The 20580-nt window shown below is 32.2% G+C and overlaps 1 protein-coding gene across 8 annotated transcripts in view; it reads right to left on the bottom strand.

The window, feature by feature from the left end:
* The window catches only part of SDCCAG8 (SHH signaling and ciliogenesis regulator SDCCAG8), a 244728-nt gene that overhangs the window by 124981 nt on the left and 99167 nt on the right, over window positions 1-20580 (bottom strand). For all 8 annotated transcript variants that reach the window (XR_014022822.1, XR_014022823.1, XR_014022824.1 and 5 more), the window contains one exon: window positions 1494-1636. Coding sequence is in view for 4 of the 8 variants with exons in the window: in XM_081300510.1 (XP_081156636.1) it covers window positions 1494-1636 (143 nt within the window). In the remaining 4 variants the exon portion in view is untranslated. The remainder of the gene's footprint in view (window positions 1-1493; window positions 1637-20580) is intronic.

Raw genomic sequence — 20580 nt, 5'->3', positions numbered from 1 at the left:
AAAGCTGTCCTATTTCTGTGGGTCAGTAGTGCTTAGCACAAAAATGGTTGGTTCTCAGTTGAAGTCTGACAGAAAAGAATAGACATCTACATTATCATGATGAAGTAAATTCTGAAACTACTAAGATTAAATAGCTATAGGTACTATGTTAATATTATGTTCTCAGTTTCACAGTGATAATAGGCATTAAAAGAAACTATTCTGTAGTATTAAGCAATGTTTACTCTGAAAAGTGTTATATCTATTGATTTTTTTTACATGTATAAATGATTTTTTATCTCTTTCTTTCATCTCTTTTTCTTTTCACTGTTTAAATAGGGAAGTGTCAAACATTTGGATTATTATCATAACAAAATGTTTTTAACAAAGTTTGATTTTAACAGAACTGGAGGCATCTTAACACTAACCCAAAACTTTGGGAGGTTCACCAACCTCTAGAATATTTTTTCTCCAAATGCAGGCTGTTCAAGTGGTGCTTTTCTCCATCTGTTATCATACCGTGCTCAGAATTACATTGTCATATTTAATGTAAAAGGGATCAGTCCCCTTTCATAGTTTAAATTCAACACAGTACTATAATTGGAAGACCAGTGTTTTTCTATTTTATAAACTAAATCAAATATCATAAACTTACATGTGTATTTAGACAAAATTCTCTCTGCAAACTGAAAAACTCTAAGAATGAATAAACCCAAAGGCTTGATCTGAAAACTGAAAAACTGTACTAAAACTCAAAGTGAGAAGAAACCACTTACATGGTAAAGTGATATATCGACTATATTTGAATTTTTCCCTTTGTGTATTTATGTATGTGCATGTGTTTGTGTGCTTCCAATACAGCAAATTCCCAATGCTTGCAACCTAGAGAGTTTTATTTTAATCTAGGGCTGAGCTATATGTTTACTAAAGTTTACAACAATGATGATCACATTGCAAATTTCATGGTGGAAACAATGCAATTTGAAACTTCAATGGTGTAAATATGATCGAAATAATGATTTGACCATGAATAGTGCCAATAGATAGCATCTCTAAATTTACACCTCTTTAAGATGCAGATCCTTATTTTGTATCAATTTCAAATTGCATCTTAGGATTTCTTAGGCTCGGTGCCTTTCACTACTGACAGTATCTCATTTTCCTAAACATATTCCTCAGATACTTCATTTCAACATTTTTATTAGACACAGGATTAACAGGAGAGGAGTGGTGGTGGTAGAAAAAAATGTCATTTTGCTTGTATTGATAGAGAATCACTTAAATATTTGAGCATGGTAAATGAAAGGTTTTGTAATCTATCAGTAAATCCCTGCCACACTTATCATTCACATGTCTGGGTGTTTTACTTACCACATCTCCACTTTTCTTAATATGCTTGAAAGCTGTGTGTGAATTGAATGACTAAGACTAACTCTAACAACTGTTTGGAAGCCTGTGGCAAAAATCAGTGGAATGAAATCAGTGCTGGGGTGCGTAATGGGATTAGGGAGTACCTGGTGAGGTGCAGTTGGTGCTCGGATTCGCCCAGCAGTTCTGTTAGTTTCAGGCACTCCTCTCTGGCCCGGGCTGCCTTCTGCTGCTCCTGTTCCATGTGCTGCTTGCTTTCACTCAGTTCTAGTCTCAATTTCTCTATTTCCTTAGGTAGAGAGAAAGGGTGGGGGGAAGCATCTATATCAAATATATGCACTTGACTTCAAAATTAGATCATTTTTATTTTTACCATGAATTTTAATGTGATGAAAAATTATTAGAAAATTTAGGCTAGCTTCTGTTTTATGACAAAGGAAATTTGCACATCCAAAAAGGCACATTAGTGAGGTTTTTTTGGATTGTAACATTAAGATTGATTCTTAAAATGAAATGATTAAATAAGAGTAGTCAAGATGAATAATCAGCATTTTCATTCTAAAGCTTGTTCCCTTTAAAAAGTCATTGAAACTTAAAAATTCACAATCTTTAAAATGTAACATTTTTTGTCTAAGCGATTTGATCAGATACATGTAGTAATTTATATCAGATAAGTGACTTTTTACTGTGAAAGATAGATTGATGGTTTCATTTAGATGTTATAAAAAACAAATTAAATATAAAAATATTTTAGGTATCTTTTAGGAAAACATGAGGTATAGAAGAAGGCATCATTATGATACTGAATATTATTTGGAAAAAATAATTCAGCATGAGAACCTTTGGCTTACAAGAATATGAGATTTCAGAGCTAAAATAATATTACAATAAAATTTGCATTTAAAAACACAACAAAACATTCTTAAGACTAATAAATGAACATATAAACATATGACAATTTATATAGCTTATTGTTTGGTTTCATGAATAAATTATCCTTAAAACTCAAATATTTCCAAGCAGAAATATCTTAAATAGAACACAGTTTAAAGTAATTTACAAATTTAAGTAGAAATATTTATCACAGAGCAGCTATAAAATTAAGGAAAAGAAAATAGAGCTGAACATTTAAAAATATTTAGTCTATATTACAACAAAACAAAGTTAAAAAAAAAGAGCAGAAACAGTTTCAAGTTCAACAGAGAGCAAGGAGTAATTCTGATGCATACAAAAAATGTCCTTTTGGAAAACAAAATTATGCTTAAGCAGAGTATTTTAAACTTACTGTTTAAATATATTTAAAAAAAAATTTATGTCATTACTCATTATTCTGAATGATCTCCCACTATAATATAAGATAAACTAAACAATTCATTATATTTTTTCTTACATTTGTAATACTGTATTCAGTTTATCCCCATCAAAACTACACATTACCAACAATCACTTATTACAAGTTCTCAAATATTTTTTTTAAAAAACCTATGTAATAATGAATGTGTCACTTTCATCCAGGGTAGATTTCCTATATCTTTCAGACCAGAATACTAAATAAAATTGATTTATTTCTTTAAAATATTTTAAATTATTTAAGTTAATACTAATACATTTCTAATCTCATAATTAAATATAATTAAAGATATGAAAACTTAATGGAAAAGTCTATTAAGTTTTACTTGCCTAAATGAAATTAACAAAAGCAAAGTATAAAATCTGAATCACATGTTGACTTTAAAACTTCAGGAGTCCATCATTAATTTTTTTACACAGTTCTATTTACAAGAAACTGTGCTAAATACTATGATGAACTCAGTATCAATCTCTATACACATGATTTAACATGGATAAATGAGACATGTATACACAAAAAGACTATCAAAATACAAGTCATAGAGACAATGACAAATGAATTATAAAGAAAATTCATGCCAAATGAGGGATAAATTTGCATGGACAAGAAAAGTGAAAAAGTAAGGGTACAAAAACTCATGGAATGAAAGCTTACATCATATTATGAAAGGTGTTGAAGAAGAGATTAGTAGAGCTATAGTTTTCTTATAAATAATAGGAAATACTGCTGGGTATAGTGGCACATACCCATAATCCCGGTGACTAGGGAGGCTGAGGCAGGAAGATCACAAGTACAAGGACAGACTCAGCAACTTAGGAAGCCTTGTATCAAAATAAAAAAAAATAAATAAAAAGGACATAGGGGTATAGCTCAGTGGTAAGGTGACCCTGGCTTCAATCCCCAGTACACAAAAAAAGAAAAGGTATGCAATATGAAAAAAGCTGCACTTACAAATTGGATCAATATCTATGATCAGTTTAAGGTGGCAAGTAAGGGTAGAAGGGAGGCCATGAAGAGATAGTTCTAATATTCCAGACAGGAAAAGTAGACTTTAAACACAAATTTGAAGAGAACATGGTGATTTTATGGGGGGAAAAAATGGAAAGGCAGAATGTAGAAAAAGACCAAAGATGACTTCAGAATTTTGAATGGAGAGGATACAAAAAGAATGATAGAAATAGAAAACATAAAATCCGAGCTTTCTTAAAAAGAATAAATACAATAAGTTTTGAAACCACTGTGCAATAAAAGTAACATATATATCTTAGAGTGGTAACTAGGTTTTAAGTATAAATCAGCTGCTTTCTTATTTTCATGTAATAAAAAGTCAGAGGCTACACTGAAATCCAGTCAGAGATAAAGAGCATAGGTCCAAGAGCCAACACAATCAGGTCTCAGACATAGTTCTGACACTTTTTAGCTCTGTGACCTCAGACAAGTTGCTCAAATATCATACATTCTTCAGCAGAAAATGAAAGTGATAACTGCAGCAAGCTCCAAAGATGCTGTGAAGACTGAATAGGATGACGAGTACTTAGCAGAGTGCTGAACACATAAGAGATATGAGACAGCTAGTATCATTATTACCACTGATTTCTCTCCCTATTTAAAATATCTTTCAAGACCGGCAAAAGGATAAGTAGAAAAAATGATCTGCCTAACAGTATCTGACTATCCTTAATAAGTCATTGATTTAATTCAATAAAAATTCTCCTTTGTTTCCTCTACAGAGCATTATTTTGGTAAAAAATGAAGAAAACTTTATCTATTATAATTTTAAAATGCAAAAAGGCCTTTTTGTTAGGAAGATGGAAAATTACTACCTGCTTCTGATTATCCATGCCAGCAAAACAGCTTATTGGTGAAGATAATCAAAAACCAACAAATAATCTAACCAGCTGGACCAGGGCTCAACACTTACTCCCTGTGTCAGGAAAATCTGCCATGGCACCAACTCCAACAGTTAGAAGAGAAATCTCTTGCCAGAAATGCCATGCTCCCACTGGCAGGATAACCCCTTGCCTCACCCAACTAGGTCAGGGCTGTTTCCTTGGCTATGTATGGTGGCTCAGGAATGAAAGACCAACAACAGTCATAGGCCAACTGTATGTTACTCTCAAAGTACACTATTAACCTGCATGTCTACAATGCAGTTTTACGTCATTATCCTTTTGCCAACTGGGCAAGGGAGGTCCAGATAGCTCTGTATCTTACCAAAAGTTATTCTTCAAATCATGAATAGATTGGCTGAAGACATAGCTTATTGGTAAAGCCCTTACCTAGCATGTACAGGATATGGGTTCAAGCCCCAGTACCTAAAAAAAAAAATTACTATAGCCATCAGAACAGCTTAAAGTAGGAACTGTTAAAATTGGTTAGGAGAAGAGTACCAGGAATGGGACATGAAGAAATGGAGATTGATTACTGTTAATATTTTTCCACACTGTGGAAAGTTTTTTGTTAATAATGGACATATGTGACTTTATTTTTATTATTGATTAATTTTTCTTACTAAAGTAATACACCTAACATGAGCTAAATAGTACTCAATTTTTCATAGCAAAGAAGAGCAATGTCTTTTGGCCTATCTCCAAACCTAATCTCCAATGGCACATTATTAACTGTTCTGTTATTTTTATTTATATTTTTAAATGACATGCTTCTATTGCTATTTTTTGATTTTGCAATATTACATATTATACATCAATTTCCTATATTAAAGGTGACACAATTAATTTTAGTATGTGCTTGTAGTCCCAGCTACAAGGCTGAGGCAGGAAGACCCCTTAAGTCTAGGAATTTGAGGCCAGCCTGGGCAACAACATAATAAAACCCTGTCTCAAAAAAATAAATTAAAAAAATTTTTAAAAAAGGAACAATTAAGGTCTCTTATACCAGCTACCCTACATATCTAACTTATGCTCCCATATAAAATTTTTGGTTAATCATTAGTCAGTAGTTCATTTACATTATGATTATGGAAAATTTGCTCACTACTAAGATGAGCATTACTTTAATTTTCCTATATTATTTCTGAAATTAATTACCTAGTCTTTTGTTTTATCTTGAGAAGGGGTCTTGCTATGCTGCCTAGGCTGCCCTTAAAATCCTGGCCTCAACTGTTCTCTTCCCTCAGTCTCCCAGGTAGCTGGGACTATAAGCATGTGTCATCATACCTGACTGTCTAAGTTTTTGATAGTTTATTTTTCTAGGTAACTGATATTTGACCCCAAAGTATTCAAACAGTATTGCCAAATATGTATCAATAATATTTTTTCAAATGATCAAATAAGGATAAACTGTAAGTTCCTTTATAACCATCCCTCATGTATCCTTGGTGCTTTATGTCTACTTTTTTGATCTCTGGCTTGTGTCAAGTGTTACGTGTGTTTGTAAGTATGGCAGAGAGAGATTGAGCTACATTCTCAAGATAGCTTTCATAAGAAAGGGTGCAAAAAATACATTTTGGGGTATATTTGTATGCTTCAAAATGCTGTTATTATATGATAAACTCAATAATCTGGCTTGAGTATAAAGTTCTATTTGAATTAATGTTCACTCAGGATTTTTAAGAAACTACTCCATTGTCTTCAAGATTCTAATATTATAATTGAAAAGCACTATATTTTCTGATCCCTAATACTTTTTTTTGTTCCTAGAAACTTTCATAGTTATCTTTTTTTCCCATGATTTTAAAAATTTTACTCTGTTAGACCCTGGAATAGGCTCTTTTTCATTCTTTATGTGTTGTTTTCAATGAGTCCTTGTCAATCTAGAGGCTTATTTTCCTTAATTTGAAGACAGTATCTTGTATTACAATTCTAAAGTTAAATTTTGATACCATAAACATTAAAATTTCCTCTTCTATAACTCTAGATATTAGTTGTTGGCCTTATTGGATGGATTATCTAACTTACATTTTTCAATTCTTTGTCTTTGGATTCTAACTTTTAGAATCTAAGACTTCACTTACTTCATCTTCCCAACTGTCTATTAAATTTAAGAAGAAAATTATACGATATTTTTCATTACCATTTACTATTTCTTGTTTTTACGGATCCTTTTACATAGCATACTATTTTTATTTTATGGATAGAATATCTTACTTCCCTATTAGAATCTACAGCATTTTAAATTTCTACTTATCATATGTTGACTCTGTTTCCTCCAGGTTTGTCTTAGTTCATTTTCTGTTGCTAAAATAGAATACAAAAGACTAAATAATTTATAAAGATAAGGGGATTATTATGGCTCTTGGTTCTGGATGGAAATCCAAGATTGGACAGTAGCATCTGGTTAGGGCTCATGGTGAGAAGTGGAAAGACAAATGGGCGTGCAAGAAGAGAGAGAGAACACAGGGGGCAACTTGCTTTTTTATCAAAGCACTCTTATAATAATTAGTCCAGTCCCATGAAAGCAAGAATTCATGTGAGAAAAGCATTTATCTTTTCATGGGGGAAGAGCCCCCACTCAAACACCTCCCACTAAGCTCCACATTCCAGTACTGCTGCATCAAGGAAGGTCTAAAACATAAACTTTTGGGGGACACAGTCAAAACAAAGCAAGATACCTTTTATTCCTTCCCTGTTTGTCTATTTTTGGCACTCTATTATGTTGTATACTTTCCTCAAATACATGATGATTCCTCAAATACATAATGATTCTTGACTGTCCTTTCATATTTGAAAAATAAGCAGTGAACAAAAGTGTGGATGTACTCAGTTTGGGTAGTTTGGATTACTGTTCACTAAGGATTCATTCGTATTTCCCTTCCACTGATGGCAAAATACAGTATCTTTCTGTATCTTTCCCACAATGACTTTGGGCTTAGTCCTATGATTTCAATTGGCCAATAGAATTTTCATGGCTAAAATATAAGCAGATGTCAGAGATGTGTATATGGTTTGGCTTTGTTTTCCTATTCTGGTAATTCTCTATAAGAGGAACATGCCTTGTAGCTGCTGCCTCTTCAGCTTGGACCACAGAGAGAATACACATGGAAAGGAACCAAACTCAACCATAGCCCAGATAACCCATGACCCAAGACCAGGCAAACACAGCCGCCAAATCTCAGTTGTCTTGTAGGCTCATAAACGTGAGTATAAATGATTGCTAATGTAAGTCACTAGGTTTTGTCAATATAAAATTTTGATCTTAAAGCAATAGAAGTGTTACAACTTACATATCGCCTTGGAATTTTATTTGATCTTTGAAACAACTACATGAAATATATAAGTTTCCCTGTTTATATACATAAGAAATTGAAGGTCAAAGACACTGAATGATTGTCCAAAGAAATATACACAAGCTTTAAACCAAATCTTTTAACTTTATTGCCTCTACCAGACCATAACATGAATTATGCAATGGCTTTCAATTTTTTTTTTACCAAGCTCAGTTGTAAGAAATCAATTTTGCATCACTATTCATAGACACACACACACACACGTATAAATGCAACAAGCATTTCATTCACGAAACAATACCGATCCTTACTATGTGAGATGAACTCATAATTTCTATTTGTTCTTATTCTAGTCTTCTTCTTTAAAAGTTTCTGGCTTCAATCTATAAAATTGATTCCACAATCCTGCAATTTTAAAAGCATTCTGCACTATGTATGATTTAAAATATATGTATTTTTACATAAGCTAAATTGAAAGAAAGAGTTTCATTAAGAGAATGTCTATTATACATTTCTCTTTACTTCCTAGGAATAAATATCCAAAGAAATAACTGCAAAAGTCATTTGAAAAATTATATATTACCTTAAACCTAAAGGATAACTTTGCCTGGAAAGCAAAAGAAGCATAGCAAGAATTACAAGACTCCAAGAGTAGTTATTCATCCCTACTACTAAATATTATGTGATTTAAAAATTGTTTACCAATTTTAATAGAGGGTGATTTATTTATATGAGAGAAGAAGGGAATGAGGATAGAAGAAAAAATTAAGGCAGTTTAAAAAGACTGGAACCCAAAAGTCCTTGCACGATTAGAGGAAAGATCTTGTGATTTTGAAGCTGAAAAATTCTGATAATGTAAATTTATCACTCAGAAACCAATTTTAATAGAATTTAATAGAATATATTTTAATAGAATATATTTTAAAAAGTAAGGTAGTATATGATACTGAAAAATGATTCATAATAATCTATCATTTGGGAAAGAAACAACAGTTTCTATCATGTCCTCTGTGAATAAAAAGAATGTAAGCATTGAAAATTTACAACCCACCAGTTGTAAATCCACTTTAATTAATTTGTAGAAGTTAAGATCAATTTTTATCAAATCATTTTTTTTGTCTAGAGATGTATTAGCTACCTGTGACTATTTACATTTCAGCTTACTAAAAAAAGAATATGTTTCTTCAGTTGCATTAATCATAGTTTAAGTAGCCATATGATGATCATGGCAACTATATTGGATATTAGAGGTATAAAAATATTTTAATCATCACAGAAAATTTTATTGGATATCACTGGTATAGCATATAAAAAATTATTTCTAAGACTTTTCAAACTGGACTCTTGACCAAAGTAGAAGCAGGGGAGAATACTGTAAGTCGTAGTCATTTTAGAAATCACCAAAAGCGATTATCCTCTCTAACTGTAGCAGATGGAGAAGGATGCAGATAACCATTCTAGAAATCTTGTTCACAGCTATCATTGTTGATGGCATACAACACTGATTTAATATGTTTTTATTGTGGGCCTAGTAGACACAATGATATCGGCTATCATTTTTGAGTACTTAACTACATTCCAGGCACTGTCTTGAATTTTGTATTTTAAAGTCTCATTTTGTGTTCATGACAATCTTGTAAAAATAAGGATCCTATTTCTGTTTTACAGATGAGAAAACTGAAGCTCACAGATGTTAAGTAACTTATATAAGATTATACAGTGTCAGAGCTGGGATTCAAAACTGGGTTAGGCTGATTTTAAGTCCCATAATCCTTCCACAATACCATATTCTCTCCCTAAACAAAACTGATATAATAGAAAATAAAGAGGAAATGACATGACATCTGCTTTCTAAAACGTTGTGGTCTACAATTTGCCATAGATAGAAGACACAAAATAACATAGAGATATAGGGAAATAATACAACTCAGATGGTCTGGATCAAATATTGTGCTACTTAACACAAGGATTTCAATTGCAAAGCACTGGTCATGGTTCACTTTGAAGAGGCATTTCTCCATGATACTTTAGGGTTAGTGACTTGAAGAAATCCCCGAGGTCAGCCTCAGGTCTCACAGTCAACATCTTTTATATCATGACTCCATACCAGCATGAGTCAACATGGAACTTGACCTTTTAGTCTTCCCAAATATGTAACATTTTTGTGAAAATTTGCAGTTTTTTAATTGCTTCCAATAGAACTACTGAATCAACCTATACTCTGAGGAAATACATTTTGAAGAATTTAAAAAAATAGTTTTCTTTGCATAATGTTAAAAGAAGTAGCATTAACTGATCACTTAAAATCAAAAGCACTTACTCATAGTTAAAGTAGCTCTCAGTCAAAACACATGTTCAAAACAGATGAGATGGGACTATTGTAGGAAAGCAATGCCTTTCTAAAACTGTGTCTAGAGAAGAATTGAAGACATTTGATATAAAGTTGATTTTATATTGTTACAATATGGCAGACTTTTTGATTCAGCCAAGTATACAGCACTGTTCTGTCATACTGGGGGATTCAGTGGCAAAAAATAAGAATGAGTGCAGCTCTGTGGTCAGTTTACATGTTCAGATGATAGTTCTACTCATTTGGACTGGTTCAATGCATGCTTTATGCATGCTACAGGCAGATAAAGTGCTTGCTTGGTATTGTGAATGTAAGTTTTTATCACAGATAAAATATCAGGCCATTCATAAATTTCATGGTTTTTTTTCTTTAAAAAAGAGGTGCCCTGAGGTGACCTTAATTCTATTATGACCAAAATGGGAAAATATGAACCATATTCGAGGCATTGGATGCTTAGACACTTACACTGTTAACACCACAGATACAGCAATCTTGACCTTTTTTGTCTGTTGATGTTTTAGTATTGTTGGCAATGTAAAGGAACATTAACATAACCCTAGGTGAGCTAAAAGCTTAAATGAGATGTGATTGTTGAAAAACTATAAAAGAAAAAAAGTGATAAAGTTTTCAAATGATGCACTGCAAAAGAATTGATAAGGTACTATGAACATGGCTAAAAGTGATGGGGATAACTGGATTAAAATGGATAAGGATGACCCAAAATTGTGGATTAAAAATTGACATTAAAGAAGACAATGTTGAAATGAATGGAAAATTCTTAAAATAATAAAGGAGTCTAATTTATAAATCTCCTAATTGTTGATCATACCATTTATCAACTATCAACAATGTGGAGTTTTAGAATTATCTGAGAATAGATATTGCCTTGGTTCAATACCAGAAAATTCATCAAGAGCAGAATTATAAAAAGACAGCCACCCATCACTTCAGAAACACACTTAACCTCTTGCCCAGATTGAGTCCTTTGTTCTCTACTTTAAAGCTCCCTGTTTTGCTCTAGAGTTTGATGCCAATGGTCCTCAGTGGATACAACCTCATATCACCCTGCTATGTTATACATTTCAACCTTCATTCACTCTTATTCTAGATTCAGATGGTTCCTCATTAATGTTACTACTATAGGAATATTGGAGTAATAGTGAGTAATAGTAAAAGGGAAATGAAAGATTAGGTGACTTTGTTCATTATTCAACTTAGTTAGTGGGTTTTAACTGGGATGTGAATCTACTAAGCCCTTGGTAGATTCCACAATACATGCATACCTCTCTTGGGAGGAGCATTCTACAAAACCATACGTAACTTCATCTAAGAAGCAGGTATAATTTTTTATACCAAAGGATCCCCAAATATAAGCCAACTTGTTTATATGATTACAGTCTAAATAAAAAGCAATATAGGGACTGGGGATGAGGCTCAAGCGGTAGAGCGCTCGCCTGGCATGCGTGCGGCCAGGGTTCGATCCTCAGCACCACATATAAACAAAGATGTTGTGTTATGTCTGCCAATAGCTAGAAAATAAATATTAAAAAAATTCATTCTCTCTCTCTCTCTCTCTCTCTCTCTCTCTCTCTCTCTCTCTCTCTCCCTCTCCTCTCTCTTAAAAAAAGCAATATATCCCAACCATAGAAGTAAAGCTATGTGAATTAAAAATTTGAGACTGTATGAATACTCTAATGTGGGAGGAATTCATGGCACCAAATACAGGAAAAGATCAACCCATGCAAATCCATTGAGACTATTAAATTATGAGCAATTTATGAGATTTTTATAGTTATTTTGATCGTATAGAATATTTACTTTTCAAGCTGAATTTAGAAGCTCCTGAGATGAAACTCTACTATAATGAAATATACTGTTTATTTTAGTAGTAGGAATTATCTCAACAGCCTCACCAATAATTTTTGTTCTACATTTATAAACATCCTAGAGGTGAAAGGGATCAGTTTTTCTTCACTACATTTAATGGGAAGAATGAATTGCTTTTTTAATGCTTGTGAAAATCTTGGTATTTGTCTCTATAAACGTCAAGAGTCTGCTAAATGGCAAAGATAACAGCTTCCCAATACCCCTAACCCCCAGCTGCAAGTTGAGTGCTTTGCTGACACCTGATTACTGGAGGACTACTATAAGTAAATATTAACATTCTACAAGTAAATATGTCCTGGGCATGTTGCTCAATCACTTACAAATCCACCTATTGAACTACCGTCCAAGAGAACATTTCTACATTTTGTTCATAACTGTGTCACAAGAACCATGTTAACGGAATCAATAAACTCAAAGTACTCTGGATATCTGGCAGGTCCTTATTTGACAAAGCTGTTAATCCTGTGGAATCTAATCTTCTTTGCATGCCATAAAATATAGTATTTTATGTTTTTAATACTATATTGAAATATTTAAATATGGTAGTTTTTATGTTTGTGTAGAAGATACAACTAAAAAGATATTAATACAATTCCTTTGCTTGGTGTACATATAAAGGAACTCTCCATGTTACAACTTAAAACAAAGCAAGGCTAAAAACAAATAACAATCTGGGTTCCCACTTTCTAGTAGGAAATTTATGTTGGAAATGTATTCAACATTCCAAATTAATAAAAGGAGAAACCCTTTTCTACTTAAAATGCTAATATATAAAATTAATTTTATATACATATACTTATATATAACATCTAAATATACAGATGTTAAAATATATACTATACTTAATCTATCATATGTGCATAAATGAACCATATGCAATATATTTAAATTAACTTATGCTATATAATTGTAACCTTTGGAACATTAGTTTAAAAAAATGAGCCAAGAAGAAACTGTGACTCCTCCCACTCTTCCCTGAGAATGGGCCAGCCATAATCCTTTGGCAGAGAGGCAGCAGGGTGTGGCTAGTAAAGACAACCCCACTGTTTGCAATGTGAAAGTCACTGATGCAAAGGTATCTTTGTGTTTGCTAACACATTAACACAATTCTTTTTTTTTAATAGCAACTTTAAATTTATGTCCTGTTTAAAAACAAAACAAAACAAAAGGTTACATAACTTTGCTACAGTAACTACACTAAAAAGAAAAGTAAATCTGGAGTGGTTTCTCTTAAAATGAACTATAATAGAAATAGGAAATTCTGTTTTCTGGTGGGGCATCCCCATCTAAAAAGAACTGTGTTTTCAAAGGTTAAAACATTGTTTTATATTCTTTTTTTCTCTCATAAGAGGAACAATCTAATAAGTACAAAAGGTGGTTGATAAAAGTTACTAAAGAAAAGCAATGCATAGTTACCTCCAAATCAGGAAACATATCACAGAGTCATAAAGGGAGTTCCATTTCAGTTGTTGACTTTTGTCACCATATGAAACAAGTTTTATCGTCAATTGAGAAAATCATCCAATGCAAATATATAATGATTCCAATTTAGGAAAGCAAACTATTAATTTTTTTCCTTAAAAATTCCTTCTCTTAAGGAAAAAATTTCCTTCCCAAGCCCTCAGTTAAACACAATAAATGTTTTTGCATACACGCTATATGCCTACTATGTGCATTTTATAGACACACACATATATACACACATTCCAAATAGTCAATATATACATATGCACACATACACATACATATCAATTTACATGCATACACACATTTATATACAAATATATGTACAATAATCAATTTGTTTCACCCTTCTCACTGTGTTACATTGTTATTAAAATATAAACTGATTCCCTATTATTTTGATATAAAGCAAATACAATATAGATGCAATATATCATATCATTCCCCCCTCAAACTTTTAATCATCTAGACTACAATAAATAACAGAAATCATTGCCACCAGTTTAGTTCTTGTAAAAATTTAGAGTGGAAATTATCTTCTAAGACAATCAATATTAAGCCTCTAGGATTCATGTTAAATTAAACCAAACCATCAGTTTCACATGATATTACTATATTTTGGGATTTATTTATTTTATATCTTTATATTAAAGCTATCAGTATTTTCAGTAGAATAATTCAATTGAAAATATTAATGTTTTCCAATAGAATATTTCAACTGCTACTACATTAAAATAAAAATTAACTTTGTTCACATTGATTACTATTAATTACGGTGTTGCTACTGCAGCATCCCCATGTGTAGAAATAAAACTAAATGTGAAAAATAAGAGTAAATATAAAAACCACACTAAAACAATTTAATAAACAAGAGAAAAATAGGCATCTCAAATAAGATACTTTAACTATCCACAAAATAAAATAAATAAGTTAAAAATATTGCTCTTCTGATGTCATATCAGATTTTTCCATAGGAAAACTTTATAAGAAAATGTAAACATATAAAGTTTATTATTTATTTCCAGCTCTGAAAAATCTTTTTTGATTATAAATTTTATTAATTGTTTCTCATTAAGAGATGAAAAAGTTTAAAGGATAACAAGAATACTTTTCATAACTCTAAATCAAATAGTCTTTGAAAAAAATTGTTCAAAATTGATACACTATTACCTCAAACGAATAACAGCCTAAAGATTACTGTAATGTGGAATTTCAACACTTTCCTATATTTTTCATTTATGCTTCAAATGCAATATTCTCTCAGATACTATGATTATATTTATATCAATGTAATATTTAGGAATGCTTTCAAAATCAAAAAAAATTAAGTGTAGTTATAAAAGTACTGACAACTATAAAAATCACAATTTGTAAACAAAGCTTAAAAAAAATCCACCATTTCAATAGTAACCATAGTTTTCAGTTATGGTATCAGCTATTAAAAGTTATTAAAAAATCAGCCAATTTACTCTTAATCAGAAAAACAGGCTTTTCTGGCAAAACTATATTATCTCCTAGGTAATGCATAAATTTTTATAGCTTTTCTGTTACTACAGATTCAAACTCCTAAGAGTTTTATTCATCAGTAACCCAGTGTCACTTTTGTAGGAATTGTCTGAAAAATAATTAGTTAAATAGTCTTGAAACATCGAAACATTGGGGTTGTATTGTACCTAACTTACCTAACTTTCAAGACTTTAATATATATTAATGTGACAAAATACCTCTTCCTGAAATATTGTGTGGTTATATTTTTTAATAAAGTGTGCTTCTACTAAAAAGGTTCTAAAACATTTGGGAATGAACTCCCCTATTTACATCAAAAGTTTGTTTGTTAAATAAAAATGCAGGCCTTTAGCAATAAATCGTACATTGCCTAGTATGCACATGGCCTTGAGTTTGATCCCTAACACCACTAAAAGAAAGAAAGGAAAAGAGAAGGAAGGGAAGGGAAAAGGTGGAAAAAAAAGGAAAGGAATAAATCACACTTAGGGACAGATCACACTCAGTCATCTGCTTAATATATCCTCTTATTTACTGATGAGAACTCTGGGATTCAGGGAGATCAAACTACTTACTAAAGTCAAGTCCACTCAATTGAACTAAAACCCAAGCTCTAACTCTTTGTTTGTACTCATTTTTCTTCATATGTGAATTAAAGTCATATCACAATGCTCAATTGCAAGCATAAACAAATTTCTATTGGCAATAATTAATTTTTAAATGCAATAAAGAAAACACATCATCTGTTTCTCTTTTGACAAGTGTTATTCAACAACAACTTTTTTCTTTTTGCTCTGTGTATTCTTTTGGTTAAATTCTGTCAATCACTTCCAATCTGATTTAAGAGTCAAATTTAAGATTCAGCCTCCTTTTATTTTTTAAAAAAGTTTCATAAGGCACGTGATTTCTTAATCAAAATTTTTCTTGGGTTTTATTTTTATTAACATTACTGTTTGGTGCTAGTGCTGGGGCAAAATAAAATGCTTCTCTTCTCCCCAAACAAGAAACCTCCTTGACGATTTCTCAGTCGTTCACTTTAAACTGAATGATTTATTTTATAGAAAGCCACATTTTGATTTTTTACTAAATCAACTTCATACAGCTGAGTAATGGAAACCCCTTTTATGTACTGGGGTCACTTAACAGTACAGACAATGGAATGCAACACCTCCTCTTCCCTATACAGATATACTGGACCTGAGTTCACCTCCCTTTCCATCTACCAAGTTTCTGTTACTCCTTGGTGTACTTGATTACAGATAGCATCAATGTCAATGCTCTGTCTCTAAAAACTTAAAAAGAGTAGTAGAGGCAGAGTATTACTGAATGCATATCTAAAACACTCAAATCCACAGGCTTTAACCTGAACGCTATTTCTTGGAAGCAGACTGTTCTGACCATCTAAACAGCATGTCTGTGTTCAACTTACCTTTTAGCTGTTGCTCTGCTTGCTGGTGACACAAATGAATCTTCTTCCACTGGAAAACTAGACAATTTAACCTTATTTTGTTAGAAGGTTTTCACCAAAATTAATGAGATGTTCTTATGTGAAGAGGGACTAGCAACTTTTAACAACAAAACTGGGTTTATTTATAGAGACATAACTGATTGAAAAAAAAATCCTTCTGTACTGAAACATGGTGTACGTGATCTCACCTTATGGGGAGTTTTTAGAAAATTCACTTTAGCTGTGGGTTATATAAATATTTCTGTAAAATTCTATTTGAGGAACTTAAGAATTTATTGTACTTGGTCTTAACTCAAAAATAACCTATATTTTCTAGCTAATTTTAGCAAGTGGCTCCCAAATGTGAAGTAGATGCTTTAGTTAATATTTTGAGCACAGTTCTTTTAAATTAATTGCCTCCATAAAGGAATAAATTCATTCATTCAATTTATTGACCACATATTCAACCATAATACTTAATTTATGTATTGTCTGCCATCAATGTAATCTGTCATGTGGCTTAATAGTACCTAAGCACACTAATTATACATACTAGGTTTAAAAAAAGTTTTTTGATTTGACTAATATTATTTTGAAGAAGGCAAAAAGCCTGGCTTTTAAACAGGAGAGCAAATATATTGGTTCTTAAATATCAGTTAAAACAAATCATATATAGGAGAGATTAGAACATATTAAGCTATATGACATCTTTAGCTATAGATCACAGGACTCTGCCCTGTTCTTCATGTTATATATTGTTTAAACTGCTTTAAACTTGTCCTGTCTAAACAGGACATCATGGATATGCTAAACAAATTTGCCTATGATATAAACCTGTGAGGAGTAATTTTACTATGGTGACATATCTAAAACAGGATCCAAAAGGGTTTGGTTAAGCTGATATAACAGACCTAACTAAAATGAGAAAGTTTTAGAGAGGTAAATACAAATGACTGTACTTACTACCCAATTGTAGGGCACCAGATATGTGAATTAAGGGTTTTAACTGAATTTATGTACAGTAAAGTTCACAGTGAGAACTCTGATGTGTTAGCACATAACAATGATTATGTGTCTAATGAACACGAAATCCAGGCAATATCTGGCTCTGAAATGAGATTAATGTGAGCTTCACTGATAGCTGCACTTTCATATACTGGTCAAGCCATACCCAAAGTATCATATTTAGTTATCATTGTGATTTGAGAAAGGAACTAGATAAAATGAAACATAGCTAGAGGGATGAAGAAAGAGATTATGATTAAGAATCCTAACAACATTAGTAAAATGGCAATTCTTAATACTTGTTGAGCAATTATTATATACCATGCATAGTTCTATGAGGTTAACATATATTACTATAAATTTTACAAAATCCTATAAATAGGAATTACATTTATCTTCATTTTATAGAGAAGAAAATAGACATATTAAGTAGCTTATACAAGCTCACCAGAGAGTAGGTAGTAAAATGAGAATTTTACTTTAGACAATCCACTTTGGGGTCCTGAACTCTTGGCCACTTACCGCCTATCCATCCATTCAATTACTTTGACCCTAATTGCATGCTAGGCACTGAAGTAAGGAATATACAAGTGAATAATAAGTAAGATTCTTTGCCATCAATTTATATTCCAATAGAAGAGATTTTTTTTAGCAAACAAATAATTAAATAAAAATTAATAATTAGTTCAATAAAGGAAGGAAACAAAGTACTATGAGAGAATAACAGGTAAAATATGTATCGGTAGTACAGAAGTAGAGACTTTTAAATGGAACTCAAAGAGCAAGAGCTTGTTAGATAAAGGAAGAGTGGGAGAACATACAAAGTAGATGTTTGTCCAAAGGCTTTGGCAGGTCTAGAAGCTAAAGGAAAAAAAACATTCAGGTGCCAGTGAATAGAGACAGAGGAAGATGGGTGAGACGAGGATAGAAAGACAGCAATGGTCAGATTATGTCTGACCTTATAAACTATGAAAAAAAGTTTGAATTTATGTTTCTAAATGCAAATGAGAAGCCACTGCAAGTTGTTTAGTGGACTAACAATATGATTAAATTCACATTTTGCTTTTATTAACATGTCAAGAATTGACTGAAGAGGAAAAAACCTTCATGAAGCTAATATTGTGTTGGGGTAAGACAGATGATTATCCAAGTTAATGAGTTAGGGAGAAATATGAAACATGAAGAGGAGAGTACTAGGGAAAAGAGTACTAAGCTCATAGAAATTATGTTTCAGTCATTACTTGAAGGCACTAGTCTAATAATCCATGAAGATTTCATGAGGTATAATACTGGCCTTCTGCATAAGATACAGACCCTGATTTTAAATACTTTACAGCCACTTCTGGCAAGTAATTTCAATTTTCTGGGCCTCCATCTTTCCATATTCATCTGCTGTTACCTTCTTTTCCCCCCTCACTGTTGGAGAGACGACAGTGCCTTTTCCTAGTCACTCTTTTGCCCAAGTGGCCTTCCCTTCCCACCTTCTCTGCTCCTCCATACTAGGTTAATATGTGACTTTTATTATACAATATTTTTTCTAATAAAATATTTTTATAAAATAGCAGCCTTATGATATAATTCAATACCATAGAATTTATCCATCAAAAGTAGACAATCGAATGCATTTTTTTTTTATTCACAAAGTTGGGCAAACATTACAACAACCAATTCTGGAACATTTTATCACCCCAAAAGAAACATTGCTCCATTAGCAGTCATTCTAATTTGACATTAATCCCCTCAGCTTTCATTTTTCTTGGGTATATACTTAGGAGTGGAATTACTGGGTCATAGGATTACTCTATGTTGAACATTTATTGCCAGACTGTTTTCCAAAGCACCTTCCCTACTTTACAATCCTACCAGCAGCACTTGAGAGTTCTAACTTCTCTACATCCTTTTCAACAATTATTAGTCTCTTTTGGATTACAGCCATCCTAGGAGGTATGAAGTGGCATCTCATTTTGGTTTTGGTATATATTTCTCTGATAGCTTATGATATTGAGCATGTTTTTGTGTGTTTATTCACTATCTATATATCTTCTCTGAAGAAATGTTGATTATTTGCTTGTTTTAAAATTGGGTTGTATTTAAAAAAATTTTTTTTAGTTGCAGATGGACACAATGCCTTTATTTTATTTTTTTATATGGTGATGAGGATGAACCCAGTGCCTCACATAAACTAGGCAAGTGCTCTACTAGTGAGCCACAACCCCAGCCCTAAAATTGGGTTGTCTTTTATTACTAAATTGTAAATTTATTTTATATATCCTGATAAAAGTTCCTTATCAGATACATGATTTACAAAAACTTTCTCCCATCCTGTGGATTGTCTTTTCATTGTCTTGATAGTGTCCTTTGAACCTTAGAAGTGTAGGGGTAATGTTCAGTTTATTTTCTCTTTTGGGTATTGAGCTTTCCATGTTATATCTAAGAAACCATTGCTAACCCAAGGTGACAAAGAGTAATAGCTATGTATTTGCTATGAGTCTTTTAAGTTTAACACTTATACTTATCTTTCCATTAGTTTTGAATTAATTTTTATATATAAAATGAGGTGGGGAATCCAACTTCATTCTTTTTTTTCTTTTGCTTTTTTTATTTGGTGCTGATGATTGAATCAAGGGTTAAGCACACACTCTGTCATTGAGCTCTCCTAACTTCATTTTTAGTGGGTATTCAGTTTTCCCAGTGCCATTTATTGAAAAGACTATACATTCCTTATTGAGTTTTCTTATTATCCTTGTTGAAAAATCAATTGACTACAAATATGTAGAATCTTTTTGACCCCTCTCCTACTAGAGGAGGCCACCCTCTCCACTTAGCTGTCATTGCATTTAACCTCCTCACCAGTTTATAAGAGTTGTGAGAAAAAAAAATAATAATAAATAAACAAACTTGGGGATGGGGCACCAGGGATTAAACTCAGGGGCACTCAACCACTAAGCCACATCCCCAGCCTTGTGTTGTAATCTATTTAGAGACAGGGTCTCACCATGCTGTTGCTGAGGCTGGCTTTGAACTCACAATCCTCCTGCCTC

This window comes from Spermophilus citellus (assembly GCF_964194105.1).
Source record: "Spermophilus citellus genome assembly, chromosome: 6".
In the NCBI taxonomy this organism is placed as follows: domain Eukaryota; kingdom Metazoa; phylum Chordata; class Mammalia; order Rodentia; family Sciuridae; genus Spermophilus; species Spermophilus citellus.
The sequence above is the reverse complement of the archived record's forward strand: the minus strand, read 5'-3'. Positions and strand labels throughout refer to the sequence as shown.